Raw genomic sequence first — 24,572 nt, 5'->3', positions numbered from 1 at the left:
GAGATGCTGAGCGCGATGTTGACGATGTAGCATGGTCCCGACGTCGGGTCTCCTAGCTCTCAGTCCAATCTCTCTCAACCTGTTGCGTACAGTTTGACCGGATATCCTCCGAAGTCCAGGCACCCTGACTGCTCTGCTGTCACCCGTGGCAGTACGATCACGCAAATGTAGTACCCAGATGTACCGATCTTGGGCTGCAGTGGTGACTCGAGGTCTTCCTGTACAGGGACGGTCTTTTGTATACCTGTATGGTTGTTACGAGCTGCAAGCCGTGATCTCGTCTTCAGACTAACATTCAGATGCCTGGCAACAAAAGATTGGTAATCTCCAGCGTGCATTCTTTCAATGGCGATGTTCACTGTCACAGCGTCCAGTCGTGGTGTGGTGATTTGACCTTGAAACTCCTTCAAAACGAATGCCGATTTCCGAAAGTAATCTGGATTTTTATAGCCAGACAGTGCATGCTCTTTGCTGCACAATTTCTACTGGAATGTGATTTCTGTTGCGTTGTGGCGATGCCTTTTTATAGTTTGGCATGAAATGCATGTGGACCTGTGTTTTTTTGTAAATATCTCATCATCCAATGATCCAATCGATCTCAAACTGTGCAAGTGCATGTTTTGTCAGACAACCTAATCACATTGTAAATCACCGATTTTATGCATTTGTATTAAAGAATCTGTCTATGTAACTGTCAACAAAATAAACAGCAGAACGCAGACGGCTGTATGTGACATTGACATTGCACGCTGGCATGCATGTGTTGAACATGTCAAGAAGGTGGAGAAAGAAGTCAGATATGCAACAATGGCTAACAAATAACAATATACAATTTTCAATTAAGGCCACTAAACCAGAGTTGTACTCTTTGATTAAACCTAACAAACTTCCACCCACATATAACATTGACAACATGCTACGCCAACACGGCTATAAGGTCTTGAGATTACCACCATACCATTGTAATATCAACCCAATCGAACTTATCTGGGGAGACCTTAAAAGTACAGTGGCCCGGAAAAATCAATCATTCAAATTGAATGATGTCAAGCACATTGTCAACACTGCTGTATGTGACATTGACATTGCACGCTGGCATGCATGTGTTGAACATGTCAAGAAGGTGGAGAAAGAGTACTGGCTCAAAGATGGCTTGAAGGAGCAAACAGTTAATCCAGTTGTCATTCGTCTGGACACTGATGACTCCTCTGTGGAAGAATGGAGTGAACTTGATGAAGTTTAATTCTGTTATTATATTTATTTGCTTCTGTCCGACGGAACGGGGCTTTAACAGTAGTTGAGTTCTAACCATAGGTGGTCTGATTAATGATTTAGTGTAAATATACTTTCTGTGTTCTTAGGTACTGCATAAACAAAATATGACATTAACATTACAAATTTAAAGATTTTAACCTACACAATAATTCTCACTAATGGGTTTTGTGGTTAATGTTGAAACAAACTCCGTATGATGGTTAACAGTTGGCACCAATCCCCAGAAGATTGGCCTCTGCAGTTATAATACCAGTTTTTAAGAAAGAAGATAGTAAAAATTCAAGTAATTATCGTGGGATAAGTCTTATCAGCTGTTTTGGGAAACTTTTAACTAGAATTCTTAACCAAAGGCTTTTGGATTGGTCTAATAATATTATTCCGGATTCTCAGTTTGGTTTTCGCCCTCATCTTAGTATTGTTGGTGCTATATTCTCTCTTCATTCATTAATTAGTAACAGCTTTAACAATAATAACTGTATGTATTGTGCTTTCGTTGATTTTAAGAGTGCAATTGATTCGGTAGACAGATGTACGTTATGGTATAAGTTGTCAAAGTTAGGTGTAAATGGAAAATTCATGTCAGGTGTATATTCGTTGTATTTGAACTTTAGATCGTGTGTGAGCGTTGGCGGTTTTGATAGTGATTACTTTGAGAATAATTCGGGTTTACGGCAAGGTCAGGTTTTGTCTCCAGTGATTATCTCAGTGATTTTGAGACTTCTTTTTCGAAGATAATTGTATTCCTTAAAATGTAAAGCTCTAAGTATTTTTGCAGACGACCTTGCTTTACTTTCTGAATCAGTAGAAGGTTTACAAAAGCAGTTAGATTCATCGTTGAATTACTCTTTTGAATGGGGATTTGATGTTAATACCTCTAAGACAAAAATAGTCTTTTTGTTGGTAAACGTCGGTAAACAGAAAATTGGTGCTACAATAATTGTGTAATTGAAGTTGTTGATACTTTTACATATCTGGGAGTTGTTTTTAATTATAATAATAATAAGTTTACAATTGTTGAGATCCAGCTTGCAGATCAAGGTAGACATGCCCTCTTGTCACTCTATAATAATGTAAGGTCACTCTCTCTTGTCACTCTATAATAATGTAAGGTCACTCTCTCTTGTCACTCTTTAATAATGTAAGGTCACTCTCTCTTGTCACTCTTTAATAATGTAAGGTCACCCTCTCTTAATCCTGAATCTCTGGAGCCCCCAGTGAGGATCCCAATCTCCAGGAGTTGTCCACAGAGGGATTTGGGAAGTTGGCCATGTGGTAGGACTGATCATATTGCAATAACTATAGAAAACCAATATAAAACCATATTACAACAGATGTCCATCAATGCATAAACTTATTCAACTTTTATGTGTTAGAGATGTAAAACAGTTATGTAATTTAGGTAAATATTGGTATAAAGCCTGTTGTCTCAGAAATGAAATGATTGCTAGATAATAGGTAATTTTCTGTACATTCTCCATTATAATCAATGTCTAGTCATCTATCTGTACCAATTTTCGTGTACTACTGATTGTCTGTGAAGATAAAGGTAAATAAAGAATCTGACATGGAGATGGGCCCCGGGCCTGTCACGTTTTGAAGAAGTCAAGGAAACTCTATTGAAGGAAGTGAAACATGAACTTGGTAATCAGATAACTACACTTTCTACTGAAGTTCGAGACATGAGTAAACGCTTGGACAACCTGGAAACGAAGTTATCTAATCTCCAAAGCTACTTGACCAACGTTCGTCACAACCATGAACAACCAAGAAGACGTCAACCTGGTAGCGGAGAGGATGGACAGCATGGAGCAGGTCAGCCAGTTCGACCGTGAGCTCGTCAAGCTGGAGGCCTTCATCAGGCGGGATAACGTCATCATCTACACCTTTTCTTGGTTCAAAAATGCTGTCCAACTTAGAATCTCAGACCAATCGCTCCAATTGTTTAACAACCCCATAACATCTGACTCTAAAGCTGTTATCTACGAATGTATGAAATCTCATTATGATATCTCATTACTGGAACGTAATTTAGGAACAAAGCACTGTAATATTTTAATCAAATTTAAAACCGCCAACCATAAATTACCTATTGAAACAGGTCGCTGGGAAAATATTCCCTCAAATAAACGATTCTGTCCGTCATGTCCCTCCCAACTCGGAGATGAATTTCATTATTTATTTCAATGCAATAAATTTACTGCTCCCAGAAATTTGTATTTAAAGAATTATTATGTAAACAACCCTAACTATTACAAAATGTCAGCCCTATTTGAAACTTATAATATGAAACAATTAAGAAATCTATGTAAATTTATTTCCATTATAATGTCTGTCAACATGACATGATTAATTTACCTGTACATAATTGCTGGATTTATTTCAAGCCATAGCCTAAAAGTGATATATTTTTGAAAAATACCCCCATGATGCTTTGCATGTATTTGTAAACTTATGGTAATAAAAAGGATGATGATGATGATGACACCGTGGCGGAGGAGAGGCTTTTGTTTTAGGGTCCCAGTTCACTGGAGCGACATAATCCCCTACAACAAAAGGTGCGCTTTTCCTTTTGTTCCCTGTGATGTTCAGCCACCTGTGATATTTGGCCACCTGTGATGTTTGGCCACCTGTGATATTTGACCACCTGTGATATTTGGCCACCTGTGATGTTTGACTACCTGTGAAGTTTGACTACCTGTGATGTTTGACTACCTGTGATGTTCAGCCACCTGTGATATTTGGCCACCTGTGATATTTGGCCACCTGTGATGTTTAGTCACTGGGTTGTATGATCCTGTAAACTTTGAAACATTTTAATTTAAGGAATGACTGCGAGAATATTGATCGAAAACTTTTATTTTTGCATGACACATTAATTATTTACATAGCCTTATATCCATATCATATAAATATACATCTTATATACATCTTATATACATCTTATATACATCTTATATACATCTTAAATATTGTTATATACTCTTATATACATCATCTATCATCGCCTATCATCTTGTATATGTTTGGATGGCTCTCGATGAAAACGCTGAGTTTCCTATGCCAGCCTTCGACGTGGCTTGTCGTGCGTGTCCCTTGGGTGTTGGGATGGTTCCATGTTGCCCTCCCATGGTCTCCTTCCACCCAGTAGGAAGTGATGTAGTCGGTGAAGCTGTCAACTGCCTCACCTGGAACCAGACGTCACTAATGTCATCAACAGGAACCAGGGGAAGGGCCATGGCTCTCCGGACCAACAGCCTGACGTCTGTACTGTCAAACCAAATTTCTGCACCTTCTTCCAAACTGTTTATGTACAGTGGAACATGCAGCCCTTTATCTGTGTGTCTGGAAATATGGTAATGAACGCATCTATCCAGTGGATTGAAGTTGCTCTCCTTGTCTTGATACTAAATCTGCTGCCCCTAAATATCAAATACTGACCTCCTCTACCATTTAGAATGAAATGAAGCTTGCCATGGTGAATGAATGCACTAGACCACAGTGCAACGTTACACACATGTATTCGGTTAACATAGTTCACTTAGAGTAAAATTAAAATTAATGTCTATCGGTGTCATGGTGAACTGCACATGGCTACTTAGGTGAGCTAATCCTCCAGCTTGCCGGACCATTCCCACAGGGATGAACAGTATTTGTGCAATCAAGCAAGCATAACTGTTTATCCCCCTAAGCTGCTGGGTGAACGAAAAGACCCCTGTCCATTTGACCTTATACCAGTTAACAGGGGATTAGAAAAGACAAAGAAATAATCCAGTGTTTTCACAAGGCGGCAATCCGGATTATGCGTTTGAGAGCACAAACAACAGGAGAAAAGTACTATATTTCGTCCATTTTATTTCGTATACAAAATCATCCAGCATGAAGTAGGTGAGATGCACCATTTGCAAACTGTCTGGTTCATCTGAAAGATAATAAAAGTAGATTTATTATTTCTTTTTACACATTCTTTTAAGTTACACCACTCTACTGCTATATATAAATTGTTAGAATTGTTCACAAAATCTATTCAACGATAAGCAAAATATGGTCACGTACAGTATTCAGATTTGATATATCTCTTTTACTTTTATAGTTTCCTTAGTAACATATTGATATCAGGCATTGACAAGATGCTTACCGTTATGTCTACTTGGACACGGGGATGAGCATGGTCACCTTTCACCATCGTCACAATGTCACTGACAGATGACGCAGTGAAATTAAACTTCTTTTCTGTCCACTTCCAGGATATCCAATTTCGCTTCACTCATAAATCCACCAACACACATGTATCTTCCACAACGAGATGTAACTGTGCATTTGCCATTTCGAAATTGAATGCAATCTACCGCGAGTTCCTTCCTTAAATATGTTCATTATTGTGAAATTCACTCTCATATGTATGATGACATTGATGACATATTGAGTGAACAACACCTACTAGCGGATTAGCGTGACTCTAGCAACACCTTCAACATCATAGTTTACCGCGGGTCGACTTCGTGCCCATAGCGAAATTTCAAAAGGTCGACTTCTTGTCCATAAACCTATTGTATACCCAACAGAAAGAAGTTTGACTTTATTTTCATAACGATCACATATGATCGATTCTTTGAAGCATATGACACAATTCAATAGCATTTCTACATTTTAATTTAAATGCATCAATCAAATACAACAAATGGGTAGACAGATTGGATGCTATGTGGCAAGGAATAACCAGGCGCCAGCGATTCATGACATCCTTAGCAAATGTAACATAAAATTCCCTCTCATAAAACTACAATAATATAAGGGTAATGCTATTTTTGAGGGCATTATCATTTGCAGAAGCCCGAGGTCTTCCATTAACTGCCCGACGAACGAGGGCAGTTGAAAAAGACCGAGGGCTTCTGCAAATGATAATGCCCTCAAAAATAGCATTACCGTTATTATTGCTAAAATACATGGAATTTGTGTTGAAAAGAAAAAGGAAACAATGAAGGAATTTGACTGTAAGTTTACCAAAATCAACTTCTGACGGGCTTGACTGCCCGAATGCAATTACGTCATCGAACAATTCAAGTGACGTCACAACAGAAAGTGACGATATTCGACCTTGGCCTTTGACATAGCCTGCAACATGTCAAACTATGACAGTGTTCGGTTTTGGTCCATCAACAGTGTTAATAGTGCAATTGTTAAGGTTAGCACCAACAAGAAAGCCAATGTTACCGCTATTTGAAGTGGGAATTTGGGTTGCTTTGACTTGTTTGACCCAGAATATCTGCCAGTCGAAAGCAAATTAATGTCGAACTATGACGTCACTTGACAACAGAACTGATAGTGGCCCGTCGTTAAGGTTGAGCGGTCCAATATCATTTGCAGCGGACCGCAAACTTCTGATAATGGGAGGGCCGTTTCATGATAATTCCATGTATTTTAGCTATAATATGTAGTAATATGATGAAGGGCACCACCTACAATGGCGACGGATAGACGTGTTTAACGACATGGGAGTAAATATCGAACTCTGGAGAGTGCGTATTGGTTTGAATGTACAACCCAGAAAGGTAAAAGGACAATGCATGCATGGTCTGAAACTTTCAAATGGATTCTGTGCAAGACAGCTACAAATTTTACTATGTATCGGAGTTTTATTGATCATGAGCGGCAATGTGGAAAGCAATCCGGGGTCCCGAGGGACACGTCAGAGTCGACTCACACAGTCGAACGCGGGTGTACACGTGGAGCCGGCAAAGCAGAGCGAGCTGGACATCACCTCTATCCTACATGCTATACGCAATGACTTACAGCTGCTACACAGTAAGTTCGACAAATTCGAAAAACCACTGGAAGACTTTAAATTTGACCAAAATGAAATGTGGAAAATAGTGCATAAACTTGAAGCAGAAAATAGATTAATGACTTCCAAACTTGAAAATATATAAGCCCAGTCCAGAAGGGATAATTTGATATTTTTTTGCAATAAAGGACAATGTGGACGAAAAATGGAAAGAAAGTGAGGAGAATATCAGAAACTTTCTTGCTGGTGAACTTAACATGTGTGACAGTGACGTGGCAAAAGTGGGAATTGAAAGGGCACACCGGTTAAATACAAAACGTTCCCCCCGGCCTATCATAGTGAAATTGTCTTCCTTTAAGTGCAGAGAAAACATTCTCGAGGCAGCTAGAACATGTGTTAAGGGAAACAAAACATTTCGTTGATCCCCCGACTTTACCCAGTCTGTGAGACAGGCGAGGAAAGTTTTAGGAGAGTATGTCAAAGACTATCGTAGTAGAGGAGATGATTGCTACATTTCATATGATAAACTGATCATTAATGGCTCTGAGTTTAAATACGACTGGTCTGAGAAGACTATAGTGGAAATCGGGAAAAGACACCACCCCCTGTCCTCCGAGAGCCGGCTCCCACCCTGCAGCTCCGATGCGAGTTCCCCCAGGAGAGGGGACAGCACCGACACGAACAGACGACACAGAGACGCAGACCCGCCCCGAGATGCGCGTTAGAGACTCAGCTCACAGCGGGACTCAGACAGATAGGAGGATGGTCGAGGCCATACACATTTACAAGCTACGTACCATGATAATCTTAAAATTGATGAACAAAGTCATGAAACTCATACCCTAATTTCCCTGTCTTTTTTTGTCTTGGAATATGAATGGGTTATATTCTAAAATCTATAGCCTCAATTTTCTAAATGAGTTTGATGTCTTTGCACTCATCGAAACGTGGGCAAAGAATGCTACCGATTTTGAACACATTTTTCCAGATCACATATGCCATCAATGTGTACGGGAGCGACTGCACCAAGTGGGTAGATACAGCGGAGGTATCGCTGTTTACATCAGGAAGTCAGTGTCAACACTATTCACCCGTATCCACAGGAGTGGACAGACTGCGTGTTCTTCCTGACTGATCTACCCACCCAGTGTAACATCCTTGGCTTTGTGTACGTGCAAGATGCTACAACTACAGCAGCCAACTCTTGGGATTGTACGGGTATTGAACTTTTAGAGGACAAGTTACTTTGTCTTATTAGGGAATACCCTACAGCTAGCTATATTTACGCTTTTCTGTGATATGAACTCTCGTATTGGTAGAGAGCAGTGCTTTATCGAAAATGATAATGTTTCTTATCTTCCAATTGATGCACAGGATTATGACTCTGACAATTTTGATATATTAAGAAATTCACGAGACGATGTTGTTAACACTCAGGGGGAACAACTTCTAGATATGTGTAGAAATATGAAAATACATGTTCTAAATGGGAGATCAGGTTTTGATAAACAAGGTGATTATAATTTCATAGGCAGCCAAGGAAATAGCGTGGGTGACTACTGTATTGTGCCTACAGAAATATACTGAGTCAAAAAAGAAACTTCACAAAATGTAATTTGAAAAATAATGAATAATTTTTTTCTGATGATACATCTATGTATCCGAAATGGGATCCCTATCTTTCGACTCTAGAAAAACGTTAGCAAAACCCACTCAAACCCATCCATTCCTCGTGCAAATGATGTTAGTGCCAAATCAGGTTTTGCAAGTGCAGTCGATCACGTGATCTTCGCATCGAAGTTTTCTTCATATGCACGTGTTTGCATTGGACTCAAGAATTGAAAAAACACTTTTAAACCACAGTTCTAACGGTACTTGAAATGCCACGATCGTCAAATGTGCAACGTGAACGTGCCGTTGGCATGTTGCAAGCGGGAAGATCAGTTATTGACGTCGCAAGAGCAATGGGATGCAGCCGTCGTACGGTGTATGACTTGCGAGGTCGTCTACAACAAACTGGCACCACTTCTGATCGCCCAAGGTTGGGTCGTCCACGTGTGACGTCACGAGCAGAAGACCGTCAAATCGTCCTACGTCACCTACGTGACAGATTTCTGCCGGCTACACGAACCAGGGCTGAGATGTTTAGAGGTCGACGGTCCTCACAGACCATTCGAAATCGGTTGCGGGCTGCCAATCTCCATTCTCGACGTCCATATCGTGGGCCATTATTGACGCCGTTTCATCAACGTCAACGTCTGCTGTGGGCCCAACGTCACCTCCGATGGACCCAGAGAGACTGGAATCGAGTCGTCTTTAGCGATGAATCCAGGTTAACCCTCAGATTCGCGGACGGCAGGCATAGAGTCTGGAGACGACGTCGTGAACGGTATGCCCAATGTTGTGTACAGGAAGTCGACATATTCGGGGGCGGAAGTTGCATGGTGTGGGGTGCTTTCTGTGGGAACAACCGTTCCCGACTTCTGGTCATCTGTGGAAACCTCACAGCTGCTGCTTACCGCGACCAGGTGCTCACCCCTGAACTCGTTCCTTTCATGGCGGCTCATGGCCCAGGTCTACAATTCCAGCATGATAATGCTCGGCCGCATACCGCGATGTTGACACGAAATTTCCTTCAAAACGCTGGAATCAACGTCATGGACTGGCCATCGAGGTCCCCTGACCATAATCCAATAGAGCACGTTTGGGATGCACTTGGGAGAAGGCTTCGTAGGCTTAGGAACCAACCTCAGAATTTGCAGGAACTTGGCGCTGCCTTGCAAGAGCAATGGCGCAGAATCCCCAACCACGTGTTCACAAGCATCAGGCAATCGATGAGGAGACGGTGTTTGGCAGTGGTGAATGCGCGTGGCGGCCATACACGATACTGAACTGAGAAATTTCGCATTTTTATTCTTGTGACTTGACATTCTGTATACCCATGTTTTGGAAGGGCGGTGTAGCCTAATGGAACTAATTATGGCACGGTCAGTGTATCGAGTACATCACACAGATCTCAGCAATGAAATAATAACAATTTAACCATCTTACCATCTCTTGTTCTTTTATAGTGCCCTGAAGAAAGAATGTGAAGTTTCTTTATATCAATTATTAATTTATTAATTTCAAAATACTAACAAAAACGGACTCGGAGCACCTCCCACTAGCGTGCAGCATGCATTCAGTCTCACACCGCTCATGAGATACACAGGTACACGTGGCGAACAGAACATAGGGGTAAGTTCTCCGATATATTAAAGCATTCCCTTACTTATTTCTCCCAACAATTTGATGATAGTATACATGTTAGTGTCGACTCTGCTCTAGAATCCATCCAGACTTTGTTTAGATATTGTTTTACACATGCAGACAAAAATGTTACTACACAGCATTTACAATCAACACCAAACAGAAGTAACAACCAGCCCAGGTGGTTTGCTGAAGACTGTGAGAGATCGAAACGATATAAATATGCACCCCTTGATACATTTAGAGTTACAAACGACCCAGCACATTGCAAGCAATACCTCGATGCTAAAAAAGAATTTAAAGCCCTATGTAAACAGAAAAAACTACTTTTGAAAGCAATATAGCGGAGGAAATTGTAAACGCAGCAAAAGGTAAATCATGCAAAGAGTTCTGGAAGTCAATCGAGAAGTACTGTAACACTGCCAGCATACAAACAAACGTCACTCTAAATAACTGGTACAAACACTTTAGTAACCTCTTTGACCCTCAAACAGATTGCACACAGTTTGATATACATGTACGGACATTTCTTAAAAACCATGATGTTGTTAATTGTGAACAATGTAGAGACTGTGGCGATATCTTGGGTGACGTGATCTCAAATAATGAAATCTTGAATGCAGTTAAGAATCTGAAAAATGGTAAATCTCCCGGGGCTGATGGTATTCCGACGGAGGCCATTAAGGAAACGTGTTTGATATTATTACCTTTTTATAAACGTCTTTTCAACGAGATTTTTAACACTGGCTATTTTTCAGATTCTTGGAACCTTGGTCTTATCGTTCCGTTACATGAAGCTGGGGATAGAGAGGATCCCAATAACTACAGGGGTATTGCTCTACTTGATATAATTAGCAAAGTATTCACAAATATTCTAGATACACGTATAAAACCTTGGGCTTCAACACAGGATATCATTTCCCAGTCGCAAGCAGGGTTTAGAGAAGACTACAGTACTATTGACCAAATATTTGTTCTAAATTCGATTATCCACAAGTACATAAGGAAAAAACGTGGAAAATTTTACTGTGTTTTTGTTGATTTTAAAAAAGCTTTCGATACCGTTGACAGAAACAAGCTCTTATATATACTTCTCAACAATGGTCTACATGGTAAAATTAGCACTGTTTTACGCTCAATGTATACTCATGCAAAAGCAGCTGTTAGATGTACGAAGTACAGTATGACTGAAATATTTAACCCAGTGACTGGAGTACGGCAATGTTGTATCTTATCTCCAGTCCTATTTATTATGTACGTTGATGAACTAGTTAACGACATCATAAACAGCGACTATAGTGGCGCTTTTATTGATGAGACTATAAATGCACTGTCAATTCTTCTGTTTGCAGATGATGTCGCTATATTTGGAGACAGCGTTGTGAACCTACAGAAAAAGATAGATATCTGACAACAATACTGTACGAAATGGGGATTGTCAATAAATACAAATAAGACAAAAGTCAAAGTTTTTAAAAAAAGATGGTAGAATAGCAGAAAGAGAAAAATGGTCAATTGGAACAGAGAAACTAGAAACTGTCTCCTATTATAAGTATCTGGGATTAACGTTATCTAGTAGAAATGTATTCACTAAAGCTTGTGATGTTTTGTGTAAGCAAACAGAGAAAGCCTTATTTCCTATTAAGAAATTCATGTACAGATATAAAAAAAATTCCGTTCGATATATATTTCAACATTTTGTAAAATCCAACCTATATTATGATATGGAGCAGAAATTTGGGGAACTGTTATCCACCATGGAATAGAAAAAGTACATTCAAAATTTGGTAAAAACGTTCTAAACATTGGCTATTGCACACCGAACAAGGCAGTTTTAGCCGAATGTGGGAGATACCCTTTACATGTAAACTATATGCCACCAGTTGTTTCGTTCTGGATACGTCTCCTTCGGCAACCAGACACACGTTACTCACGTCGCTTGTATGATCTGTTGGAACGTTTACACAACAATGGAGATATCAACTGGGCTTCGGCAGTACGATCAATATTATTTCAACATGGCTTTGCTTATGTATGGATATATCAACATATTGGAAACTGTGAATTGTTTTTAAATCTTTTCAAACAACGTTGTAAAGACATGTACTATCAAGAATGGACACAATATATAAGAAACTCAAAATCACGGCTTATGTATTCTGCCTTTAAACTTGATATTGTTCCAGAATTGTATTTGATCGCACTCTCTTCGTTACATCTGCGCAGAGTCTTAACAAAATTCAGATGCGACTCCACCAATTTAAAAATAGCTTCGTATAGAAGATCTAAAGACAATGACATTAGTGTAGCTATGTGCGATTATTGTAAAAATGTACCAGAAGATGAGTATCACGTGTTAATGAAATGCCCTTTATATGCAGCGGTAAGAACTCACTACATACCAAGTATCTATATTATGAACCCAAATAAACAAAAAATTGTACATCTTCTAAATACTAAAAACCATAACATAATGCTCCGTCTAGCAATTTTTGTAAACAAAATCATGTCAATGCGCTCTGTAAAAATTTAATCTAAGGTGTCATTTTGTACTATTGGCCTCATGGCCACATTTATGAAATATACCTTTCTGTCTGTCTGTCTGTCTGTCTTTCTCTCTCTCTCTCTCGGTCTGTCTGTCTCTGTCTGTCCGTCTCTCTGTCTGTCTCTCTGTAATATGATGAATAAAATAATACGAACCGAGTTAAACTGTGACACAATATATGAATGTATGATCGAAACATAAATCATAATAAATCACATATGATCAAAACATAAAATTAACTTAAAAAATGTCATTGCGTCAATATTGGAAATAATTCGAAAACGAAGAAGAATAAACGTACATTTCAAAGCGTAAACAAACAATATTCTGTTATTTTTAGATATGCTATGAAGTACTTCAAATTGTAATAGAAATAACATTAAATTATTAAAAGCTATGGCTCGTAAAACATGTCCTTGTGTCAACATCGAAAATAACTCCATAATGAAAAACACTTACTGTAATATTCGAAACATACACAAATAATCTCGGGCTTTTTTAAAACGTGTCACGAATAATTTCACAGCTGGTACAATTAACATAGCTATTACCCCCGCCACATGTCGATATCTGAATGTCGCAATAATTCTCTGTCTGACCCTGAAAATTATGTAAACGTTACCGAAACTGTCATCGGATGCCTTGATACAAAATGCGAACAAATTCCATCCTTGAAAATAATCCGCAGGTCACTGAATTCAACTGGCGTTAGACGATTCTCCAACGCATCTTGGTACTACTTTTAAGCAAACTATATTAATTCTGTCTTGTGTTTTTTTGCACTAAAAACTTAGACATGTGCAATACAATTGTCACTGTGAACTTAAAATGAGTTCCCCAATCAATTGGTGTTGGGGGAATCCCGTCAATACACCTTTATACAAAATTGGATCAGAATTTATTAATTCTTTCCTGAGTTCGCGGCTACCAAGCTTGGCATGTGCAAAAATGTTACACATTCGCTGTGACCTTTAAAATGACCTCAAGGTCACTAAATTCAACTGGTGTCGGTAAATCTTGTCAATAAACCTCGGTACCAAATCTGAACAAAATCCATCATTTCTTTCTCGAGTTCTTTCAGTAAACACAAGGGTGAGTCATTTGAACAAGCGATTGTAGTCTCAATTTGTTATTTTTGTGCAGTTTGATATCTAAGTTTGATTCTAGCGGACTTCTACCAATCTCAAACATACAAAAATGTTTCTTGCATATGTTGTTTCCTGAAATTTGTGACGGATTTTATTGCAGATTTTACGTTTGGGGGGAGTAAGCCAAGATACAGAGTCACAAAAAATGGGATCGTGAGGCTGGAACATGGCAAAACCAATTTGCTTGAGGCTGATAGACAATATGTAGAAAAATAAAACATAAAAACAGCTGCATTTGTATCATATTCTAGGTGCGGTTGACTCTACATGCATGTAAGTGTGTTAGATATACCCGTTAAAACCCCCCACCACCCCCACTTTATATGTATACATATCAAAACCTCAACAGATATTTGCGAAAAGATATGATACAGAGGACAGTTAGAGATTTTATATCGATTATATATCAGGACGAATATTATTTTCGTCATTTTGCTAAGATTTGTCAATTCTTTCTTAGGTTATCGCGCTAACAATCTGTATATCGGCAAAACCCTCAGATTTTTGCTGTGACCTTGCAAATTACCTCAAGGTCACTCAATTTAACTGGTGTCGGTGAATCTCGCCAATATACTTTGGTACCAAATTTGAACAAAATCCATCATTTCCTTCTTGAGTTATCGCCCTAACAAGCTTATATGATGCATAAAATGCAACGTACAACAAACACAAGCGTGTTTACGAGTGATTAAAACTGTTTTTACAATTTACGTAAATATTTATTACATTTTACCGCAACTAAAATTATTACAATTTACGTCAATTTTTATTACAATTTACGTCAATTTTTATTACAATTTATGTCTAGTTTATTACAATTTGCTGCAAGTATTCAATTTGCGTTTTTATTACAATATACGTCGTAACATGGGCCTCCTAAGTGTGTCTACTCTGCTTGACTGTGTGGACTTTTCAAATGCAAAGGGATTCATTTTATAAAGGATAAATCTGAAAGATCTGTCGTCCCGCGTGAACGGTCATCTCATTATAAGCTGAGTGACAGAAATTGCTATGTATCATAAACTGTAGCTATGTATGTGTATGACAAATTGGTTGTTTTTCAATTTGGTGTTATGACATTTTCTAAGTGTAAATAATATTTTAATGAAGAAATATGTTTGTGTTTTAAACTTCTTTAAACTTTGTATTTAAAATGGACTTAAATAAACTGACGTTCTGAAGAAAGTACACAGTCAACTGATTCTTTGGTAAAATGTTTTCTTTAAAACAGCATTAATATTTTAAAAAGTGTTTTGATTCTGCCTTGTCACAAACATTGTGCAAGTGTTTCGAGAACACCAGATAGTGTACCCAATTACAACATTGCTAGCGAAATATTTATGGTGTTAATGGAAATAGTCCCAAAACACCAGGTGTGTACTTTCTTATGAACGTCAGTATAGTTGTACAGTTGACTCAGCCTCAGCTGATGCAACATAAACTTGTAACACACTCATTCACTCACACTTCTCGACGCAATGGATGTAGCAAAACCAATCCATTCTTGAAAATAAAATAAAGAGGATAAAAAAAACACGGTTCATCACGTCGCCTCGCCCTAAAACCACTAACAAAACAGACAAAGATAACACCTGTAGGCCCGAATGGATTCTTAAAACATAACGTCAACATCTTGGTGTCGTCTACACCGGTTCATCAACATTGGCACATTGACTGATGGATAACAGATTGAAAAACGGTTGTTTGTTTACTCTACAAGGGAGTGAGTGAGTTTAGTTTTACGCCGCTTTTAGCAATAGTCCAGCAATATCACGCCGGGGGACACCAGAAATGGGCTTCACACATTGTACCCATGTGGGGAATCGAACCCGTAAAACAAAATACATGGCTTTAGTAGCTTATTGACTGAGATTTGATTAAGATAATTTGAAAGAGCATTTACTGTCAAAAATAACTCTAAGGTATTTATACACAATATTATAACAGTTTTCCTCAGGTTCAACTAACTGGTTGAAATATCCAATAGGGATATACCCATTTATATATGGGTGTTAAATATATATACACATATATATTCAAGTAATCTAGTGTCTCGTAGGCCTATTGGACGGGTGCTGTTTTTAATATATTATAATCATGACCATAAATTCTGTAACACGGCATGTGACACTTAAATAAAATAATTGTTCTTCTCCTTCTCTTCTTCTTCTCTAACTAATGGGAGTGAACCTTCGGCATCATTCCTCTCGCCCCCGTCCCCCTAGTCCTCTGTTGGTACAAGCCACTTTTACAGGGGTGTGAGTACAGCTAAAAGAACAGCCAGGCGAGTGAGTGAGTGATCGAGTTTGGTTTTACGCCGCTTTTAGCAATATTCAAGCAATACCACGGCGGGGGACACCAGAAATGGGCTTAACACATTGTACCCATGTGGGGAATCGAACCCGTTTCTTCGGCGTGACGAACAAACGCTTTAAGCACTAGGCTACCCCACCGTTCCCTACAAAGAGGGAACAAGAACGAAGTCGGTTGATATTCTATACCGCTGTAACGTCTAATTTGGTCTTACGTTTGTTTAGATGAAGATGTTATATCTTTAGTTTATGTCATATTCTCTTGACATCTGGAAGATCATTATCAAAATTCCCGGAAAATGTCTGGAATAGTGGACTAATCACTGTATGTTGACTTTGTACCCCCAAAAAGTGAAATACAAAAATAATAAAAATAATTATGAAAATACTAAAAACATAAATAGATAAAAAAAAACATTGACAAATTGACTGATGGATAACAGATTGAAAAATGGCTGTTTGTTCACTCGTAAAGGTTGGAACCAGAACAAAGACGGTTGGCATTCTATGTGTACCACTGTACACCTGTACCACTGTACCACTGTACCACTGTATTATCTGTGAGGGAAAAGGGATGGCGAACCGGGCAGGGGGAAGACATATTGTAATTCGATGACACTGAGAACCAGGCAAATCCATGTTTAACAACACACGAGAATAAACTCTCAAATCAATGTCGATATTGCAATTCAGTCTGTTCTTTGTTAATGCATACAAATGCGCTCGACCATGCATTTCTGCCCAAGTTAGCAAATAAATCCATTTTGATCTCCACCTCATATTGTATACACGCTGGTATCCATGTCCAACATGTTGAATGTAATGAAAAGCTGTTGCATCCGATCGATGTGGGAGACCTCGATCACAAAAATCATAGAAATGGTTGGTTGGTTTGCTGTTTAACAATCAATAACAATCTCAGCAATATTCAAGCTACATAGCAGCGGTCTGTAAATAATCGAAACTTGATCAGACAATCTAGTGATCAACAAGAACATGAATCTACGCAAATGGGATATGATGACGCGTCAACGAGCTTGACCACCTGATCCCGTCAGTTGCCTCTTACGACAAGCATGCGTTACTGAAGACCAATTTTAACCCGGATCTTCACCTAGACCATATAAATTGATGGGAATATAACTGATATACAATGTATACAAAATACCAGATCCACGAAAAATGTGGACATTGATTTTACGTTCATAGCTATGTAACGTAGCCCTTGGGTTTACTATCGTGATATTGTTGCAATGCTGCTGAAAGCGGCGTAAAACTAAACTCACTCACTCACTCACTTCTGTGATATTGTTGCAATACTGCTGAAAGCGGCGTCAAACTAAACTCACTCACTCACTTTCGTGATATTGTTGCAATACAGCTGAAAGCGGCGTAAACTAAACTCACTCACTCACTTCCGTGATATTGTTGCAATACTAATGAAAGCGACGTAAAACTAAACTTACTCACTCACTCACTTCCGTGATATTAAGGCAATACAGCTGCAAGCGGCGTAACACTAAACTCACTCACGCTATCTTTGTTGACTTAAAGTTAATACAATGCAGTGTGGAATTACAAATAATAAGGGGAGCAAGAAACTTCCAATGTTGTGTTGTAAAGTTGATATCCATACCATCTAAATATTGTACAATTACTGCTCCAGATCATAGCCTTTTTGTAAACAGCTTGACAGAAATTGACCTGTATCATAAACTGTAAGTAAGAAGTGAGAATTACACATTGCTGGTTTTTAAATTTCGGACCTTTCCTTGTTTGTAAATAATAATGTAGTGAAGAAATATGTATTTTAAGAAACTCATTTAAAATGTGCATGTGTGTGGTCTTGCCGCTATATGGCTGAAATAATGCTGACGTTAACGTTAGGGTTATATTACCGTCAAGACTATTTTAACTGACCTCAGACGAAAGTGACGTCTTCATCGGCATCGCTGTTTTGTTATATCATAGCGAACGTTGAATCTAGAGAGTACGATACAGAAACAGTGATTGTCTGCAAGTCAGCTCTCCACTATGACGTCAGGTCACGTGATGACAACTTGGCCCATCAACTCTCAATAGTTCCTGGACTGCGAGTTGGCCTTTAACTTTCTGTTGCATCAACGTTGATAACTCCATCTTCGGTTTCAAATCGTCACGTGGCTCCCAGGCGTAGGACATACCATATATGGTATTCACAAACTGTTAGTCCCAGTTGCCTTTAGTTTGTAGCTCTTTGATATAGTTCAGGTAGATCTGAGCTTTGAGGAAGTTTACTCCTGGGCCGAAATGAATTGAGTCCACGCTCCGTACCCCTCGAGTCATGTTGAAGGTATCAAACATTGGCACATTGTACTTCCCTACAACTGCCTCCATATGTCTGTTGAAGGATTCCGCGTGTTCAAAGTCTACTGCTTTGACATGGTGACGTCGCCAAAGACCGTAATGGTGAATGCCTGACCACACCAACTTTGGCCATTGCCGGTCAGTGCCGTTGTGGACAGCGTGGATAACAGACAGTGCATATCTCTCAACGTCATTTGTGTTAAACATTGACCACATACCACAGCCATACAGAATCATAGATCGAGGTCTGTCCAGGATCTGTGTGACGTCTTTGACCATCCTTGGCGCCGCACCTCCCTGAGTATACATCTTAAACATCGCCTTCACTGTTCCATTACATAGAGTCGGGCTGTAGTCAAGGTAACGTCTGCAGTTTTTTATTGGAAAAACGTACATTCCGGAGCATTTTTCCGCTTCCTCTGAAACAGAGAACAATACATACATACATACATACATACATACATACATACATACATACATACATACATACATACATACATACATACATACATACATACATACATACATACATCATAAAAACACACGCACGCACGCGCACACGCACGCACATACACACATGAATAGTATCAGTAACATATCACTTTAGGAATGTTTATCTGTATTAAGTCCAATGAAGATCCGGGGTGGGTGGTATTTCTGTAATATTGATAAAAAGCGCCATAAGACAATAAAACCATACAACTCACTCACTCACTCACTCAGTCGTACCTTTGGGAGTGTCAGGACGGAGTCCACCATGTAGATTGTCTCCCTTGAGTATGATGATAAATGCGAGAAACATCATCCTAACCAGAGAGTCACCGTAGAAGTGGTAGGTCCCTCCCTTTAACAGTTCACAAGCTGACTGTGATGTGAAGTTTTCAATCTGACATCTAAACAGAACAAAGAAGCAATTCAAAATGTTTCGTCTCCATAGATTATAAAAAGGCTCTAGATATTAAGGATCAAGGACGGCAATACCCGGTCGGATAAAGGGTTGATATATGTCATACCATAAATCCGATTCGTAGATCGATGCTCATGCTGCTGATCACTGGATAATCTGGACTGGACACGATTATGTACAGACCGTCGCAGACATAATTCCTTTGCAATTTCTTATACTGATTTTATAGATCAGTTTCAAGTTTATCAGCGATAATGTGCCTTACACTGCGAGTGTATGTTCGAACATGTGAAACTCAACCCCAAAAGTACTTAAATCGCTTCTAACTGAGAAAGTGTGACCCCTAAAATAGCATATTTTACATTTTTTTCCAGTTTCTAAGAGGCTTTGTGTGTCCATAGCTTCTGCCATGGAAACCTTGCCATTTACACTGACAGATGGGCACACAAAGTAATAGATTACCAATTGTCAGACTTCCATCTTAGTGGACAGAGTGGTGGCTGAGTGGGTTAAATCGGTTACTTTGTGTGATGGCGACTAGAGGTCGCAAATAGTTTGGTCGAAATACATTCGACGAAAGCTTTACTGTGTGTCTTTCGAAATAACGGCTCCTTTATAATTTAATGTTTTTCAGGAACTGTTCATATTACTGACGCTTCATTCTCTCCTCCGCCAGTCATGACGTGTTTTAGCCAGAAGACATTTTTCTTCATATTTACCTGTCATCATTAGGGATCCACTTCGAATACTCAGCATGCACTTCAGTTCGAAGGTCATAACATTCGGAACACACACATTGCCCAACTGCTTTCTTCACACACCGGTTGTTATAGCAACATGGGTTATCTCCCCTTGGATTGCACAACACACGATGCCAATGCCCAGCCCGATTTTGTGCTGTTTCATTGAAGTAAGATATATTTCCACAAGCGTTTTTCGTGCCTTCATAAAGTGGGAAAGAATTTCCAGTGAAGAGAGATTCACGCAGAAAGGTTTCGATTTCATTATCTTCCTTTTCTGTTAAAGGTCGTGTTTGCCAAAGTCCATAACGTTGTGCACTTAGAACACTTGGGCATGGCATAATGATATTTCGGTCGTAGAAATAATATCCGTTGTATACACTCAATAAAACATAGACCAATGAGCCTACGACTGCTAGTATCGTCACGGTTTTGTGTATTCCCATCGTCAATCTGTCGATAAACAAATGTAGCGATTAAGCATGCAATGTTCAGATACAACATAAATGTCTTGTTATTATTTGTTTCGCTTCTTGAATGTACGACCCGACCCCTCTAGCCCCCGTCCCCCTAGCCCCCTGTTGTTACAAGCCACTAATTAGTACCTCTAGCCCCTCGCCTGGCTGTTCGGGGCGGTGGGGTAGCCCAGAGGTTAAGGCGTTCGTTCGTCACGCCGAAGAAACGGGTTCGATTCCCCACATGGGTACAATGTGTTAAGCCCATTTCTGATGTCCCCCGCCGTGATATTGCATGAATATTGCTAAAAGCGGCGTAAAACCAAACTCACTCACTCACTCACTCGCCTGGTTGTTCTTTTAGCTGTACTCACTCCTCTGTAACAGTGGCTTGTAACAACAGAGGACTAGGGGGACGGGGGCGAGAGGAATGATGCCGAAGGTTCACTCCCATTAGTTAGAGAAGAAGAAGAGAAGAAGAAAAATTATTTTATTTAAGTGTCACATGCCGTGTTACAGAATTTATGGTCATGATTATAATATATTAAAAACAGCACCCGTCCAATAGGCCTATGAGACACTAGATTACTTGAATATATATGTGTATATATATTTAACACCCATATATAAATGGGTATGTCCCTATTGGATATTTCAACCAGTTAGTTGAACCTGAGGAAAACTGTTATAATATTGTGCATAAATACCTTGGAGTTATTTTTGACAGTAAATGTTCTTTCAAATTATCTTAATCAAATCTCAGTAAATAAGCTACTAAAGCCATGTATTTTGTTTTACGCAGAAGTCGAATGTTAATCTGATCAATACAGTGTCAGCTAAATCTTTTTGATTCAATGGTGAAACCAATCTTATTGTACGGTCGTGAAATGTGGGGAAATGTTAATTTAAAACAAATTGAAAATGTAAATAGGTTTTATGGGAAAATTATAACCTGTAAAGAAATGTACCCCACTGTCTAGGCTTTATGGTGAATTAGGTACAGTCCCACTTTCTGTTGATGTTAAAACCCGTAAAAAGATGTCTGTTATGAAAAATCAGCTCAGTAAATTCTGTAAATATATCATGCAAATTGTAAATTCTTCCGGCTAACTACTATTCCGCCACAATATTTATTGTCATTTGTACCTGATATGCCGATGATATCGGCCTGGGAGTAATAATGGTTTGTCCTGTTATTTATTTTATGGGCCATTAGCTGTGCACTCAACCAGATGGTTTGTAGTTTTACCTGTCTGACTATTGGGATGTTTGACAAATGGGAGGATATTATGCCGAATGTACTCCCCTTTTAGCAATCATTCAGCGTTGTGGTATCTCAGGAAATGAGAACACAGTACCCATGTTGGAATAACAAACTCGGAACTTTGTCGAACTTTGGCCACAGCTGGCACTGAACAGCCTGTTCAACCTCGATAAAAAGTCTTGCCAAATCAGAATGACGGAAGTTTACTTGATGAGATATTTCCGAGGGGTTCTTAAAACCTATTGTGCCCTAACCACAACACGAGAGCAAAACTCCAATGACAGGAAATGCAGTTGCGGACATGTGGGTTTATTTGACAATTCCTTTTCTTGGCATTTGTTTATGTATATCGCCCTTTTAAGGCACAGATAAAACTGTCTGGTGCTGTGTGTGACAAATGGGTTGAAAACGTCAATGTGGCACTTCCATCCTTCTTCATTATAGGGGTTACACAAATGAGGTAAAACTATTACAATTCCAATTTACATTCTCACATGGCGTTGTCTACACCAAGAAGGAACTAAAACATATGAAACTAATGAATTGGGGATATGTTCTCCTTTTGTAAAACTGATAGGGATTTTCTAGTGTGTGAGCATGTCAAAGAATCCTGGCTGAGTGTGGAATTGTACTTAAACTCTTATTTCAATGAAGAAATAAAATTGATACTTGTGCTATTGTTTTTGGTTTCCCAGCAAAGTCCATCAACCACTTAAATAGTCATAAAAGGACAACCCGTTCAGTTGATTCAGTGATAAAGATCTTCATGTATATATATTCTATTGAAAAATTCATTGCCCGCAAGAAGAATAAAGGGACTGCGTTTGAAGAAAAAATGGCTTCCATTATCAGTGAGTGAGTGAGTTGATATTTAACGTCACATCGGCAATATGTCAGCCATATCGTGACGAGAACAATTTAATTATATCAACATTAAAATCAATAAATTTAGAACATAAAAATCTGCCATCGAAGGACAGTAAAACTACTAGCGTATCACAGCTCTAAAATTTAAAACTAGTATGTCATCAAAAAAAAGATATCACTATAGACAACAATACAATATATAAACGGGCTATAGATCACCAGAAATTGAAGGCTGATTACCATTCTAGGGACCATGGGGACTTACATTACTTTTGCTACCTGGATGGACGCTTCCATTGTCAGAATTGTATGAGCAAGTATCTTGACTTCTTGTTTTTCAAAAACACTATATCAGATTATTTCTAGATTATGCTCTGTGTTTATATATTCTTGGTGTAAATTTATCTTTGCTTGTTCTCTCCTCTACGTCCATCACTTGGAACATTTTGTGTCTGAAATTTCTGTATTTTTTGTCTGTAACATTCATCATATACTTTGACAGGTATTTTTTATGCAATCTCAGTGTAAGCCTTCTTATAAGGACTACTGTGTTCATTCCTATTGTATGAGAATATTGCCAATGATTGTTTCTCGATATCCGAGAATTATTGCGTACACAATACTCATTTAATAGTCCTAGTAACCAATATTTTGTCTCTGAACATGCTGGGTTGACATGCTCGTAACCTGATTTTGCTGGAATAAACAAAGAAACTGTCCTGTGCTGTTAGTCATTGCAGATTACAGTGATGGATCTTTAATCATAAGCCACTTGGCACATATGATTTCAATGATATTAGTCAGCACGGACACAATGCACAAGTACGTATACATCTCTGTAAAGCCCTAATCAACTACGCAAAAACATCGAGAACTTTCCACATGTGTATAAATTAATTTTCTTAAACCATCATTCATTGCAACTTAGTTATTTTTCAAAACAATCCGATTTTTTCAGTGAGAGTGAGTTTAGGTTTACGCCGCACTCAGCAATATTCCAGCTATATGGCGGTGGTCTGTAAATAATCGAGTCTGGACAAGGCAATCCAGTGATCAACAGCATGAGCATCGATCTGCGCAGTTGGGAACCGATGACCTGTGTCAACCAAGCCAGCCAGCCTGACCACCCGATCCCGTTAGTCGCCTCTTACGCCAAGCATGGGTTACTGAAGGTTCATTCTAACCCGGACCTTCATGGGTCCAGTATAAATAAGGTGTAACGTTTTATCATGAAACAAAAAATCATGAAAGATGACTGATGAAAAAGTACAGGTAACATCACGCTTACCTGGTGCTATCTAGTGGCTTTGATGAAGTGTTGATAACAGGTGTGGTTATTATGTTGAAAATGGCTCAGGTAGTCCGAGGGAATCTCACATCACCACTGAAAGACGAATCATGGACGTATGTCAACCAATCACGGACAGAGTGACGTTACCTGAAGCTCCCTGTAAATTCATTGATTTGTATATTGTGTTAACATCAACAGCTTTTTATACATTAACATATGTCGGAGACTTGGGTTGAAATACGGTTCACATATTGTGTATGTTCTGTGCGAACAATAACATTGTATAGCTTACGGTGTGTTGACCTGTGAAGATCCGGGTTAGAATTGATCTTCAGTAAAATCGCTTGTAGTAAGAGGCGACTAACGGGTTCGTATGGTCAGGCTCGCTGAC

The 24,572-nt window shown here is 39.0% G+C and overlaps 1 protein-coding gene across 1 annotated transcript in view; it reads right to left on the bottom strand.

Annotated features, from left to right (window-relative positions):
- Positions 1-17,797: 17,797 nt before the first annotated feature.
- The window catches only part of LOC124290510 (ankyrin repeat domain-containing protein 50-like), a 41,111-nt gene continuing 34,336 nt past the window's right edge, over positions 17,798-24,572 (bottom strand). Inside the window, exons 2-5 of the mRNA XM_046727268.1 lie at positions 24,179-24,274; positions 20,284-20,757; positions 19,387-19,550; positions 17,798-19,076 (exon numbers count right to left, since the gene is read on the bottom strand). Coding sequence (XP_046583224.1) covers positions 18,517-19,076; positions 19,387-19,550; positions 20,284-20,750 — 1,191 coding nt within the window. The 5' untranslated portion in view covers positions 20,751-20,757; positions 24,179-24,274 and the 3' untranslated portion in view covers positions 17,798-18,516. The remainder of the gene's footprint in view (positions 19,077-19,386; positions 19,551-20,283; positions 20,758-24,178; positions 24,275-24,572) is intronic.

Source organism: Haliotis rubra, unplaced genomic scaffold, assembly GCF_003918875.1.
Source record: "Haliotis rubra isolate DU_JTF1 unplaced genomic scaffold, ASM391887v1 Scf1125, whole genome shotgun sequence".
In the NCBI taxonomy this organism is placed as follows: Eukaryota; Metazoa; Mollusca; class Gastropoda; order Lepetellida; family Haliotidae; genus Haliotis; species Haliotis rubra.
This window is presented reverse-complemented; position numbering and strand designations above follow the sequence as displayed.